The sequence below is a fragment of the Nerophis ophidion genome, linkage group LG05 (assembly GCF_033978795.1).
Source record: "Nerophis ophidion isolate RoL-2023_Sa linkage group LG05, RoL_Noph_v1.0, whole genome shotgun sequence".
NCBI classification, from domain to species: Eukaryota; Metazoa; Chordata; class Actinopteri; order Syngnathiformes; family Syngnathidae; genus Nerophis; species Nerophis ophidion.
This window is the reverse complement of record NC_084615.1, coordinates 36,710,719-36,725,989: the sequence shown is the minus strand read 5'-3', so window position 1 is coordinate 36,725,989 and position 15,271 is coordinate 36,710,719. Positions and strand designations below refer to the sequence as shown.

Sequence of the window (15,271 nt, the reverse complement as noted above, 5' to 3'; positions counted from 1 at the left end):
TTCTCAGTTCAGTGCCACATCACTTTATTGGACTTCTCCTGTACATTTTGAGCATCTTTATAAGTCATCACAGGATATATGATCACATACAGTCACACTGACTGACTTGCAAGTGTCAAGACAAAAACTAATTTAAAGAAATACTAACTCAAAAAATATGCAAAGTAGCATCTTTTTTATTGATTTTCTTTATAATCAAATGCAAATCCTGCGTACTATTTTAAAATTCTGACCAGCTTTCAATGAATCAATCGACTACATTTATTACATAATTTAAACAATTTTCCAAGCCTCCACTTGAACATTAAAACAATTTAAATGTCAGTCAAGATTAAAATCTTATAACTAAAATATAATAGGGACATATTGCTGCAAATGCACTTATTGGTGTGCAAAACATTGTTTTTTTCTTTTAAAGGATAAACATTGTGTACGTGATTAAACGTAGAGGGTCCATCCACTTCCATATAGTGTAACTTCATACAGCCTTTATCTTGAGGTATTGTCCAGACTTGTGCGCAACATCAGACGGAACTATTCATAAATAAACCGCTGACCTGCCGACTGAAGCTGTGTGGTCACTTTATCTGGTGGCCTGAAAGTTGCTGATGAGGAAGAAAGGCCATAAAAGATCCTCCAACATGGAGTTTCAGCTCACATCCACTCACCAGCTCCTAGGGTCCTTGCAGTCTCCCCAATATGGGAAAGAGTTTTTTCCAATGCCTCCTGTACAGCTATTTTCCTGCAGTGACGTCTCACTCCTTAGCCCGCTTTTTAGGTCCCAGAACTGTGCTGTGTCAGATGAAACCTAAACCTGCGCCCTTTGGTCTCTGTAAGGCCCGGACAGGCTCAGTGATGCCCCGCCCCTCTGGGCCAAGGCCCAAGCCCGGGCTCCACCCCATGCTCTGCAACATGCGGTTGCCCACGTTGGTGTCCGGGATGGGGGGCATGTTCTCCCCGACCACTGCTGAAATGAATTAAATGGAATAGTTGAGGGAAGCTTACGGATCAGTAAGAACAGTGCTGCAAAAAAATGCTCAACATTGTGCCTTTACATAAACATAAATGCTCTTCTATATCCATTCATCTATCTTCTACCTCTTACCCCTATCCCAGCTGCACTGTGGCAGAAGGCAAGTATTTATATTGCGAGCGCAAGGCAATTAAGACATTTATGCAATTAATCACCAGGAATTAGCCGTTACAGCTTCAATGGTACCCTGTGTTTGCCCCCCTTTCCTTGTTTGAAAGGACTAGCCTACAATATATGTACTTATAAACAATATTTAGGATGACATTTTCAAGCAATTATTGCTGTACTTTACTTGTGTACCTTCTAATTAACCTGAGGGCTGGATCACTGTGAACTCATCAATGGGATTAAATTAATCCACTTCATGTGACCATTATGGGGTCGTGAGTAACTGTCCTGTAGTGTAGAGGATGCTCGTTTGACACACTATTCGATCCACCCCCATCCTTGAGGCGCGCCCAAGAGGCAAAAAAACGCCACTGGCAATGGGTCAAAAAATATACTGGTGGTAACAGCTGTGGCTTTAGGTAACATCTTGACGTAGGTTTTATGAATTCTACAAAATTTCAGAAGCTGAAGGAACATGAGTAGTCCTACAGTTTTCTATAACTTTGTACAAAGTTTAAAAAGTTGCTCTCAAAATGTAGAAACTTTGTTTGCAGGCTCAGCTTATCACTATTACATGCTTATATTGGTGCTGTGTTTTGGAACTTATTGGTTCATAAATGACCACGTGCTAAAGGAGAACTGTTTTCTTGTCCCACTTTTTCAAGCACTCAAAAACCTAATCTTTTATGTAAATAAATTAAGTTGTTAAGTTCTATTTTGCAATGCCCTCTTTGCAGTTTTTAAGTTGATTATTGCGCATGTAGTTTGCAGTGATGTACAGCTACACTATATGATACTGAGAGGCATTATAAAATATTTTGCTGACCCTATTTAGAAGCACAAGAAGGGCAATCTAGCTCTGAGTATGTCGCATTGCCGTTGTGTGGTCATTGTATGTCTTCCTGGAAGTTCAGTGTCCAGTGACAGGAAAATTGCCCATTAAGGCCTTTTAATCCTTGCTGTATATGCACGCAGTGTGGGGTTAAGCCGCCTACTCGTTTACAGACACAACGGTTGACTTCTAGGCTGGTTCCCGGGCCAAACTTTTTGCATTTGTCCGCCACCTGCTCTCCTGCAAGAGCTTGAAATGTGTAGCAGAGTGGTTGAAGAGCTTATCCAGCGGCATCCTATGTTGCTGACAGCATGACTAACAGATGAGTCTTGTCCAGCATAGGAAACAGGGTAAGGAGCTACGATGGGGGGCAAAGGAGGTATGGTAAAGAGCGCTAATCCGCTACTTTCTCATTATCAACTATTAGTTAAATGTGTCTTGAGGTCACATCAGTGTACTGGGGTAGAAGAAGTAAATAAAATGAGGGCAATGCAAGGAAATAAAAGCCTAAAAACACGTTCATATACAAGAATTCAGGCCTCCAAAATGTATATAATTTCTAGAGGAAATAATATGATACCTACTAAATCATCCATTAAATTATTGAATTGTGTAAAATAATATAAAATGACAGCATAGTTTTTATTTTATTTTAACAATATATTAAACTTATCTATATCATTTTTGGCCTTTTCAATATTTGCTTGTTTATCCATCCATCCTACCGCTTATTCCCTTTCGGGGTCGCGGGGGGCGCTGGCGCCTATCTCAGCTACAATCGGGCGGAAGGCGGGGTACACCCTGGACAAGTCGCCACCTCATCGCAGGGCCAACACAGATAGACAGACAACATTCACACTCACATTCACACACTAGGGCCAATTTTAGTGTTGCCAATCAACCTATCCCCAGGTGCATGTCTTTGGAAGTGGGAGGAAGCCGGACTACCCGGAGGGAACCCACGCATTCACGGGGAGAACATGCAAACTCCACACAGAAAGATCCCGAGCCTGGATTTGAACCCAGGACTGCAGGAACTTCGTATTGTGAGGCAGACGCACTAACCCCTCTGCCACCATGAAGCCCTATTTGCTTGTTTAATTTTATATTAATGTAATTGCATTTATGATAATTTTACGGCATTTTTAATGATATAAAAACACACGTTTGTTTAACGGCTTTAATAGGGTAAGACTTTAAAAATGCCATTTAAAAGCCCAAAGGAAAGTGATAAAAAAAACACTATTTTAAAAGCCCAACTGAAAGTGACATGAATGTGTCAAAGACACGTGTACCATATTTTTCGGACTATACAATGCTCTTGAAATCTGTTCATTCTTAAAAATCGATACTACGCCTTATAACCCGGTGTACCTAATGTACGTATCATATTTGGTTGTGCATGCCAACCTCGCAGCAATTTGTGGTACAATGTGTAATAAGTGTGACCACTAGATGGTAGTAATATTGGATACCAGAGTCGTGTATTAATGAGAACATGGATGGATGGCCAAACCCGTTTCAGGAGATCTCCTCAATGATCAAAAAGCACTCATGTGACTACCGGACGCAAAGACTGCTACCTACTTTAGTAGTATGGGAAGTAAAGGTTTGCGAACAACACTGGAGCGCCACAGACTACAGTATCTTGTGGAAGATAAACACAACATCTGTGTTCTGTTTAGGAGACAAGACACAGAAGCTAAAACAAATACCAGAATAAATGAACAAATTAAATAAATGGTTTGACAACAACAGACTATCTTTGAATATCAGTAAAACTAAATAATTGATTTTCGGTAACAGTAGAAGAGAAAGTTAAACACAAATAGACAGAGTAGACATTGAAAGAGTAAAAGAAACCACATTTTGGGTGTAATAATAGATGAGAAATTAAATTTGAAATTTCATTAAAAAATATACTGTACATCATAAAGTGGCATGAAATACCTCAAGAATGAATAAAACAAAATATGTTCTCATTAGAAAATATACTGTACATCATAAAGTGGCATAAAATACCTCAAGAATGAATAAAAGAAAATATGTCGTGAATGCGTGGGTTCCCTCCGGGTACTCCGGCTTCCTCCCACTTCCAAAGACATGCACCTGGGGATAGGTTGATTGGCAACACTAAATTGGCCCTAGTGTGTGAATGTGAGTGTGAATGTTGTCTGTCTATCTGTGTTGGCCCTGCGATGAGGTGGCGACTTGTCCAGGGTGTACCCCGCCTTCCGCCCGATTGTAGCTGAGATAGGCGCCAGCGCCCCCCGCGACCCCGAAAGGGAATAAGCGGTAGAAAATGGATGGATGGATGGATGTTCTGGACCAAAAATCAGTCCACATTCTCTACTGCTCGCCAGTGTAACCATATCTGAGTTATTGTACGGACGTGAAAATAACTGCAAAAGTATACTTATTCACTTAAAATGTTACAAAAAAGTAAGATCCGTTAGAATAATTAATGACTGAAACATATACATATATACACACATATATAAAGTATTTGATCCCTTGCTGAATTTGTTGGTTTGCCCACTAAGACATGATCATTTTTTACTTTTAATGGTAGATGTATTCTAACATGGAGAGACAGAATATCAAAACGAAAATCCAGAAAATAACTTTCAAGAATATATTTTAATTCATTTGTATTTCATTGAGGGAAATAAGTATTTGATCCCTCTAGACAAAAGCAGTTAAAAATTGGTGGCAAAGCCTTTGTTTGCAAGCACAGCGGTCAGACGTTTGTGGTAGTTAACCACAAGGTTAGCACACATATCAGGGGGAATTTTGACCCACTCTTCTTTGCAGATCCTCTCGAGATCATTCAGGTTGGTGGCCTGTCGCTTGGCAACTCGGACCTTCAGCTCCCTCCAAAGATTTTCAATAGGATTGAGGTCCGGAGACTGGCTGGGCCATTCCATGACCTTAATATGGTTCTTCTTGAGCCACTCCTTTGTTGCCTTTGCTGTATGCTTTGGATCGTTGTCATGTTGGAAGACCCAACCACGGCCCATTTTCAGCTTCCTGGCAGAGGGGAGGAGGTTGTCCCTCAAGACTGCACGGTACATGGCTCCATCCATCTTCCCACTGATGCGGTGTAGTAGCCCTGTGCCCTTGGCAGAGAAACACCCCCAAAACATAATGCTTCCACCTCCATGCTTGATGGTGGGCAGTGTTCTTTGGGTCATAGGCAGCATTTTTCTTTCTCCACACACGACGTGTAGAGTTTAGGCCAAATAGTTCAATTTTGGTCTCGTCCGACCATAGAACCTTCTCCCAATCACTTTGTGCATCTTTGAGGTGATCATTGGCATACTTTAGGCGGGCCTCCACATGAGCCTTCTTAAGCAGGGGTACCTTTCGGGCACTGCAGGATTTTAACCCATTCCGTCGCAAAGTGTTGCCAACTGTTTTCCTGGTGACTGTGGTCCCAGCTGCCTTGAGGTCATTCACTAACTCCTGCTGAGTGGTTGCAGGACGATTTCTCACAGTTCTCAAGATCATTGCAACCCCACGAGGTGAAATCTTCTGTGGAGCACCAGATCGAGGTCTGTTGATGGTCATGTTATACTTTTTAAATTTTCTAACAGTTGCACCAATGGTTGTTACTTTGATTCCCAGCATCTTGCTAATGTTTTTGTAGCCCATTCCAGATTTGTGCAGGTCAACAATCCTGTCTCTGAGGTCCTGAGAGAGTTTTGTCTTACCCATGTTGGAGAGCTTGGAATCTGTCTGATTCTCTGATTAGGTGTCTTTTATACAGGTGATTAGTTAGAACAGGTGCCTTCAATTCAGTCTTCAATTCCCAAGTTGATTGGGAGTGTCTAACTGCTCTGTGAAAGCCAGAAATCCTAATGCACACTAGGGGATAAAATACTTTTTTCCCCTCAATGAAATACAAATCAATTAAAATATATTCCTTAAAGTTATTGTCTGGATTTTCTTTTTGATATTCTATCTCACCATGTTTAAATACATCTACCATTAAAAGTATAGAATGATCATGTCTTTATTAGTGGGCAAACCAACAAAATCAGCAAGGGATCAAATACCTTTTACTCTCACTGTATATATATATATATATATCTCCATCCATCCATTTTTTACCGCTTATTCCCTTTTGGGGTAGCGGGGGGCGTTGGTGCCTCTCTCAGCTACAATCGGAGTATATATATATATATATATATATATATATATATATATATATATATATATATATATATATATATATATATATATATATATGTATATATATATATATATATATATATATGTATATATATATATATATATATACATACATATATACATATATATATATATATATACACACACACATATATACATATACACCACAATTTGCCTGAATGCAGCTGAGATAGGTTCCAGCCTATCTCTCGTTACATTAAAACCAGTGTGGGTTGCACTGGGAGCAGGTGGATAAAGTGTATGTTGCCCCAGGACACAACGGCAGTGACTAAGATGGCGGAAGCGAGGATCGAACCTGGAACCCCTCAAGTTGCTGGCACGGCTGCTCTACCAACCAAGTCACTGTCCCAAGAAAGTGTTTTAAATGTAGAAAAAAAAAGTCTTATACAGTCGTATTATAGGCTGACCCCTATAATACGCTTTATAATCAGATGCGTGTTTTGTAAGAAAATAGACCTGAATAGACCTGCTTGTCGGCAGTCCTTATAATCCAATGCCTCCTATGGTCCAAAAAATACGGTACATGTATATACAGCATATTGTATTCATATCATAATAATACTGTGGGAAGAAAGTCAAACACAAAAACACACCAATAAAACCATGGCAGAGATATATTAAGAAAAGTCGACAGCTGGTAATAAAGCGCCAGCTGGTGCATTGAGGTGTGCATCCAAATTACCTGAGGGCACCATGGAGCCGAGGGGAGCTGCTTTCCGCCTCCGTTTGACATCCCCCATGCACAGGGAGCCGAGGTGGCCGCTCGTCTGTCTGCAGAAGCACAAAAACATGCGATGATGTAATAAGACCGCCACTGAATTTGGGATTCAAGGGTCATTTATCAATGAAGGGAAGAGGTGAGGTAAGTCATAAGCAGCGGTTTACGGGTATCCTCACCTGTTGGCTGTTTTTACAGAGCAGCTTCTCCAGTGGCCTCTGTCTGAACGAGTGTCCCAGTGCAACTGCAGCAAAATATTTTGTCAACGTTGGAAAATTACACAAATGTTTAGTTTTTTTGGCATTACTTTACTTTATCATTATTTATAAATGGTTGATTCATAAAGGCTAGTAAGGTAAAGTTTTGTACCTGACAAGTTTCGGCTACCTTGCTTCTGCAGCCTTTATCAGAGGTGTTTACCTTACTAGCATATATAAATCAACCATATATAAATACACGTCAGCAGGCTAAATTAACCTCTTGAACATACTTTACCATTACTTTAAAATAAGTGACAAAATCATATATGCATCAATTCAAAGGAAAATGGCAGCAAAATGGAATTATTTAAACTCACCTGTCCGTGGTCCCTCCTGGAACCTGAGCTGAACCATGGCCTGTTCAAAGTGATGCTTTAAAGTTTGCTTGTCATATTCTCATTAATACTCAACAGCAAGCATGCGACAACTCGTAAAACATTATTCAACTCTTTCTTTGAAAATGTTTTAACTTTATAAATACAGGTTGTGTTTAGATCCCACTACATCACTTTGTTTTGTTGTTAAGAGAAGAGTCAAACAACTCACTCCTGACCGCCGCAGCCCTGCTTCTGGTGTCCGTGGAGACGGTTCAGTCGGGCCTGGAAACCTGAGGAGTGCACAGAAGACTCAATGGTGAATCGGTAAACATTACAGATATTATTTGAGATGTGCAAGGATCTTTAAAATGTAAGACACCTGACATGTGCCAGGTATTTTTCAGTAATTAACTAGACTGTGTGCTAAAAGCAATGATGATTGGGTTCAAACTTTTAAAAAAGCCTTGCTGATGAGCACTGACATTGTTGTCCCTTTCGCCCCTTCTACTGGCCACCTCGTCTTTCCACTATCATTACCCGCCTACCTCTCTTGGCATCGGTGGTCATTAGGGGGAAGGACCCTGTAAGGATGTTGTTGAAGACCGGGTCTGTCAGATCTAGTTCCTCCGAGCCGGCGTCCCTCTCCCACCAGGGGATGACCCCCGCCACCCCACAAGCGCCACCAGGTGCCGAACCGGAGCCGGGCTCACCCTCGTAGAACCAGTCACTCTGCTCGTCGTCACCTAAATAAAGTTGGATTTTGGGAATGCAACATGTATGAGCCGTGAAACTAGTGTTTGCACTTTAAACATTAACACCTTTTGACCTTTTACAAAGAGGAAGTACCTTGTCTGCCCTCATCGTTGGTGTAGAGACCCCCGTCACTGCTGTTACTCACACTGCTGGTCTCACTAAAACAAAAAGTCTTTAGTTACTAATAAACGACGACTTAAAGAATTGTGTAAAAATTATTCAAGGAACAAATAAATGCAAGTAATATTGTGAATAATTTCTATATCAATTTCTGCTTTTGAATAATGCACATATCCATCCATCCATCATCCTCCGCTTATCCGAGGTCGGGTCGCGGGGGCAGCAGCCTAAGCAGGGAAGCCCAGACTTCCCTATCTCCAGCCACTTCGTCTAGCTCTTCCCGGGGGATCCCGAGGCGTTCCCAGGCCAGCCGGGAGACATAGTCTTCCCAACGTGTCCTGGGTCTTCCCCGTGGCCTCCTACCAGCTGGACGTGCCCTAAACACATCCCTAGGGAGGCGTTCGGGTGGCATCCTGACCAGATGCCCGAACCACTTCATCTGGCTCCTCTCGATGTGGAGGAGCAGCGGCTTTACGTTGAGCTCCTCCCGGATGGCAGAGCTTCTCACCCTATCTCTAAGGGAGAGCCCCGCCACCCGGCGGAGGAAACTCATTTCGGCCGCTTGTACCCGTGATCTTATCCTTTCGGTCATGACCCAAAGCTCATGACCATAGGTGAGGATGGGAACGTAGATCGACCGGTAAATTGAGAGCTTTGCCTTCCGGCTCAGCTCCTTCTTCACCACAACGGATCGATACAACGTCCGCATTACTGAAGACGCCGCACCGATCCGCCTGTCGATCTCACGATCCACTCTTCCCCCACTCGTGAACAAGACTCCTAGGTACTTGAACTCCTCCACTTGGGGCAGGGTCTCCTCCCCATATGCACATATGCATTTAGTTTTTAAATAACTAAATAGTATTCATTTACGCAGGATTAAGTAAATGCAAGTAATAGTGTGAAGATGTTTTATATTTACTTCTGCTTTTCTTGAATAATGCACATATGCATTTAGTTTTTAAATAACTAAATTGTATTAATTTATGCTATTTCATTGTATTATTATTTATTGCATTTAAAAAAACATTTACTAGTTTATGTATTTTTTCTGTTGTATTGCCTTGAAAAAACAAACGCTAACCACCTGTCACTCATCTCCTCATCTGACCCCTTCTGCACCTCCAGCTCCATCTTGTCCTTGGAGGCCTCCAGTGGAGATGTAACGAGCTCCTCGCTCTCCACCACCACGCCTTCGTCGGCAGCCTCCACCCCAACTCTATGGGGGAGCAGCTTCCTCTTCTTCATCCTGCTCTTCCTTCCCATCGGCCCCGAAAGCCCACCTCCACAGATCTCCATGGCCACCCTGCCTTCGTTGGGGCTCAGTCTGTGGGGTCTGGCTCCCATGCGGGGTTTTGGGACGGGCGGAGGAGCCAGCATCATAGTGGAAGGGGGCTCCGGCTCGGCAGGAGGGTCCACGGCCATGCGTTTGACCTTGCGGCGTCGCCTAAGGCTGCGTGTTCCTTCTGCGGCTCCTAAGATGCCGAGGTCGTCAGGCCACAAGGGGCGCTTGCCTCTGCCCATGTCAGAAGTCAAAGGGGTGCGGCGTTTGGGACCGAGCTGCTCATCGGAGTCGCTGTTGTCGCGAGCATGACTGTTGGCAGACACGCCTCCTGTGCTGGCACGATAGTCCTGCAGCAAAAATCAATACACCCTATATTGTGATAATGTGATGTGAGCCAATACACTTACTTGCCTCTGATGCAGATGATCTGCATAGGCAACCATTTTTAAACTAATTAAGAGAGGCACCTTTAGCCAAATCTGCACCAAAAACATATAAACATCCCTTTATGTCCCCTCCCAGAACACCAGTATCATCAAGAATGCGGATTATACTACGGTCGTCGGACTGATCACCGGGGGAGCTGAAGCATCGTACAGAACTGAGGTAGCGGAACTGGTGGCCTGGTGTCAGGATAATAATCTCTCCTTGAACACAGACAAGACCAAGGAGATGATTATTGACCCACGGAGAAGGAGTGCACAGTACACACCTCTGTACATAGAGGGGACAGAGGTGGAAAAGATGAAAACCTTTAAATTCCTCGGGACCTACATCAGCGAGGACCTTACCTGGGATCACAACACCCAACAAACAATAAAGAAAGCCCAGCAGCAAATGTACTTCCTAAAAAGGCTGAGAAAATTTGGCATGCCACCCAAAATTCTCGGCAACTTCTATAGAAGTACGGTTGAGAGTGTCCTTACCAGCTCAATCACGGTCTGGTATGGAAACTGCACTGCTAAGGACAGGAATGCACTCCAGCGAGTGATTAAAACTGCTCAGTACATATCAGGAGCAGCCTTCCCCTCACTACAGGACATGTACTCTACCAGGGCCACCAGGAGAGCACACAACATCATAAAGGACAGTACACACACCCAGCACAGTCTCTTCCGCCTCCGACCATCAGGCAGACGATACAGGAGCCTGAAATCCAGGACTACGAGACTGAAAAACAGTTTCTACCCACAGGCTATCAGGCTTGTGAATTCTAACTTGTGAATGCTAGCTACCCCCCCTAAAGACCCCTGTTTTACTTGTATCTTTTGAACAAAAGACAGTCACTGTTGTTTGTTACCCCTGAACTGTGAACCATCACTGTAGACACTTTTCACCTCTGTTCACTCAAGACACTTAACTGCTGCTGTGACCCAAGGTCACCTCCATATTTATACTGCTGACTGTCAATCAGAATGTGCAATAATGTTATGTTACTTACTGTGCCTTGTATATAACATTTTTATTTTTACTTTTTATTTTATTTTTTAGCCAAGTACCATGTGACTTGTTGAAGGGTAGATTAGCAAAGTAAGATTTTCATTGTACAGCAAACTGTTTAACTGTGCATATGACAATAAACAATCTTGAATCTTTATATACTACATTCTTAACATCCATTGCACCGGTCGACAGGGGGGGTTCTGAACCGAGGATGTAATCGTGGCTTGTGCAACCCTTTGAGACACTTTTGATTAACGGCTATATAAATAAACTTTGATGGATTGATTGATTTATAGAGTCATTGAAATCGGTAATGTAAGTTTTGTGTGTGCAGAAGTGGTGTGTCAATGTTCTACTTATAAGAAGCAGATCATGAACCTGGGAGAACCAAGCCCTATTGAACGCATCACTTACAACTAAACATTACTATTATTCTTATCCCAGAGGAGGCTGAGGGCAGCAAGAAACAGGAAGACTGCAGCAAAGAGAAGACATGAGCTAAGGCCTGGCGCAAGCAAGCCAGTGCTTCTTAATAATTTTTTGTTATGCCCCACAAGGAAGAAGAAAACATTTTGTCTCCCCTGATCTTTGCCGCGACTATTTTATTATTTTTCTATAAAATTGTTATAAGTACACCTGTGCATAACATTGTATCCTTATTAACATTAAAGCAAACAGAAAACAAAACAGAAATTAATATAAATCAACTTACAACAAAAATTTAATCTACAACAAAAATTTTATCTATTAACATTGTTTTTTTCAGCCTGTAACAAAAAATATTTCAAGTGTGTCAAATTGCCTGAAAAAAAATAATCCTTTAAATCAAACTATAAACATTTTTTGACCGGCTTAAACCATTTGATACTGAAAATTAAAACGAAATCAACCCAAATAGTAATAAATTACAACTGCTCAGTAACATTAAATCACTTTTTATCACAATGAGTAAGTCAACATTAATGGCTACAATGAGCACGTTTTGCAGTGCAGCTTGTTGAAGAGGGGTTTGAAGCCTTATACTAATAAAGCATGGTCTCCAGTCCCCGACATCGCACCAAGGCGCGCCCCACAGGAGAACTGGGGTAAGGTAACATCGTTACAATGTTGACTGCACCCCAGCTGATCCTGATTCTAGAAATTGCACCTTGTGGTACCTGCTTCTGCCAATGGAAAAGTAAAATTGAGAACTAAATGGTCTTACCTTGTGTTCCTCTACACTGGACTCCGAGCCCTCGCTCAGGTGACCCGTCTCCCAGGACGGGTGTGGGTTGTCCGAGCGCCGTTTCCTGCCTCGGCGTTTGCGTGCCTGTCTTTTCAACAAGCAGCCCACGGACAGGGCGTGGTCACCGCCATCGCCGAAGCCGCCCCGCGCCGCCTGCTCTGAGCTCTCCTCGAGTGCTGACACCAGATCATGGACCAGCTCGTCCATAGTCCGGCGAAAGTGCCTTTAAGAAAGATGATCGAGTGTATTGTCATTACTCAGCAAGTGGAAAATATTTGAAAAAGGTTTTAGAGGAAATGTATTTTTTTACACCTGCTGAGCTTCCTTTCGTTTTGTCAGAAGCAAAATTGACTGCACATACACTCAGCACACAAATGTACATATTTTATAGAGAACTCCAGCAAATATACTCCAGGGAGTCGGGGAGGGCACTATTGACCCGGTCATAAAACCATTGGCATTAACAGCTGTGGCTGTCAGCAAACTACTTATGTTGATTGTATGAACCCTGCAAGACTGCAATATCTGCATTTTTGTTAGCAGCCATCAACCTCTGCATGCAGTTTAAAAATACATTTGGCCCTGTTTTGCAATGTAGTTTTTAATAAATGTGGTTAAAGATAGCAACGTCTTACTTTCCGCTTTGTCATGTACTCTATAACATTATTAAGGTTTAAAGAAATAAAGCTTATATACAGTTTGTATATATGTATCGTAGGGCCACAATTAAGACATATTGAGCCTTGTTCACAAATGAGGGAAGAGTGGATCGTGAGATCGACAGGCGGATCGGTGCGGGGTCTTCAGTAATGCGTACGCTGTATTGATCCGTTGGTGAAGAAGGAGCTGAGCCGGAAGCCAAAGCTCTCAATTTACCGGTCGATCTATATTCCCTTCCTCACCTATTGTCATGAGCTTTGGGTTATGACCCCAAAGGACATATCTCGGGTACAAGCGGCCGAAATTAGTTTCCTCCGTCCAGTGGCGGGGCTCTCCCTTAGAGATAAGGTGAAACGCTCTGCGATTCGGGAGGAGCTCAAAGGAAAGCCACTGGTCCTCCACATTGAGAGGAGCCGGATGAGGATGCCACCCGAGCGCCTCCCGAGGGAGGTGTTTAGGGCACGTCCGAAAGGTAGGAGGCAACAGGGAAGACCCAGGACACGGGAAGACTATGTCTCCCGGCAGGCCTAAGAACGCCTCGGGATCCTCCGGGAGGAGCTGGACTAAGTGGCTGGGGAGAGGAAAGTCTGGGCTTCTCTGCTTAGGCTGCTGCCCCCACGACCCGACCTCAGATAAGCGGAAGAAGATGGATGGATGGTCTGCAGTATTTGTTTTAACTTAAAACAGCACTCAAAACTTTTGCAGCATCAAACTATAAGCTGGCAGTACAACTGTTTGTTATTCCATTCTCTGACAGCGAAATTAATCAGTGTCGCACCATGTTGAAATTAAATCGAAAATCACGACCATTTGCCACCTTTGTAAGATCACGTCAGCAAAAATATTATTCACTAATTCCACCGTACAGACAATATTTAAATAGTTTACCTCTAAATAATAGGAGTAGTCTAAAATATATATTGAGGACGGGCCCTCCGAATCTTTTTCTTGTTTTGTTGTTAGCTTGCAGGCTAACCAGTTATTAGCTCGCGCTTCCCGTTAAATACCTTGACAGCCATTTTAAAAGCAACTACGTATGTGAGATGTAGTCTCATTCATACTTGTTGAAGTCACGTACTCCATGTCGTATGACAGGCAAGAAAGGCCACTACTCACAAAGATGAGGAGGTTACAAGGCTAACCAGTTAGCATGGCTAGCTTCTTTTAGCCAGTCGAGCCGGCTGCTGCTGCTTTCACGGACGCGAAAACACAAAGTTGAATGTGAATTTTTTTTAAATAATAGAACACCTACCAGCCGTTTCCCTCTTTGCTGATGGCTTTTCTGTTAGCTGCACGGAACATTAAAGCCACCAAATGCCGGGTACCTTTAGCCAGAAACAACGGAATTGCATTTAGATATCACAGGGAACATCCTGACACAAAAACAATGAGAGAGGAGGAGGTTCCTGAAAGCAGCAGCAGTAGGTGCAGGTGCCTTCATAGACTGTGGGGATTTCGAATACTCAATTAAAGTAACGGTTTTTTGGGGAGGGGGTTTGCAGAACGGCATTATTGTATTTTTTTTAACATTTCTTTAAATAACAAGTGCATGTATTTGAAAACAGTCTTTTTTATCAGGTACTATTTAATCGGCTGTTAAATGTAACACTTCGGTAAAAAATGCTATTTCTAAGCACAAATGGAACATTACAAATATATAACCTGTATTGTAAAATTGTATTATAAAGTGTATTTATTTTATAAATATACATTTTAGTTAATTCAGATACTGTATAGTGTAAAAGTTATTTAAGTTCAGGAGTTAAACTCAGACAAAGATGCCATTTCCAGGTTTTTATGTTTTCATAAAACAAACATAATTTTATGAGGTATTGAAATTAAGGTTGTTATCACTTTCAATATATGATTATCAAAATTATTAAGAATTTGTTTTAAAAATCTTAAGAATATTTAACTATGTAGAGAATCTACTGAATATAGAAAAACTTTTTAAATCTAACTTGTGAAATACTTTTCATACATATTCAAATTTTATAATTACGGGAACGTATCAAAACGTTTTACTTGAATATATGTTATTTATTTATAAAAAACTTGGTAACAGTTATATTTTGGAGGGAAATTTGCCAGCAAGCACACCAGTCGGCGTCTCCTCACTCATTTTTGTACTGACATATTTCAAATAAAAACCATCCATCCATCCATTTCCTACCGCTTATTCCCGTTGGGGTAGCGAGGGGCGCTGGTGCCTATCTTAGCTACAATCGGGCGGAAGGCGGGGTACACCCTGGACAAGTCACCATCTCCTCGCAGTCAAATAAATACATTACACAATTTATTA

At 42.1% G+C, this 15,271-nt stretch overlaps 1 protein-coding gene across 2 annotated transcripts; it reads right to left on the bottom strand.

Moving 5' to 3' along the window:
• On the bottom strand, nt 1-14,403 carry gpatch2 (G patch domain containing 2). 2 transcript variants are annotated; one of them, XM_061900744.1, is made up of 10 exons: nt 14,222-14,403; nt 12,289-12,532; nt 9,444-9,988; nt 8,330-8,394; nt 8,029-8,226; nt 7,713-7,773; nt 7,484-7,523; nt 7,086-7,150; nt 6,871-6,959; nt 1-964 (listed from the first exon to the last, which is right to left on the bottom strand). In XM_061900744.1, exons 1-10 carry the CDS (start codon nt 14,269-14,271, stop codon nt 798-800), a joined length of 1,524 nt encoding a protein of 507 aa, XP_061756728.1. In that variant the 5' UTR covers nt 14,272-14,403; the 3' UTR covers nt 1-797. The 2 variants fall into 2 exon arrangements, with proteins under 2 accessions (XP_061756728.1, XP_061756727.1); XM_061900743.1 differs by having other exon boundaries at nt 1-967; nt 14,222-14,401.
• Between the last annotated feature and the right edge of the window lie 868 nt (nt 14,404-15,271).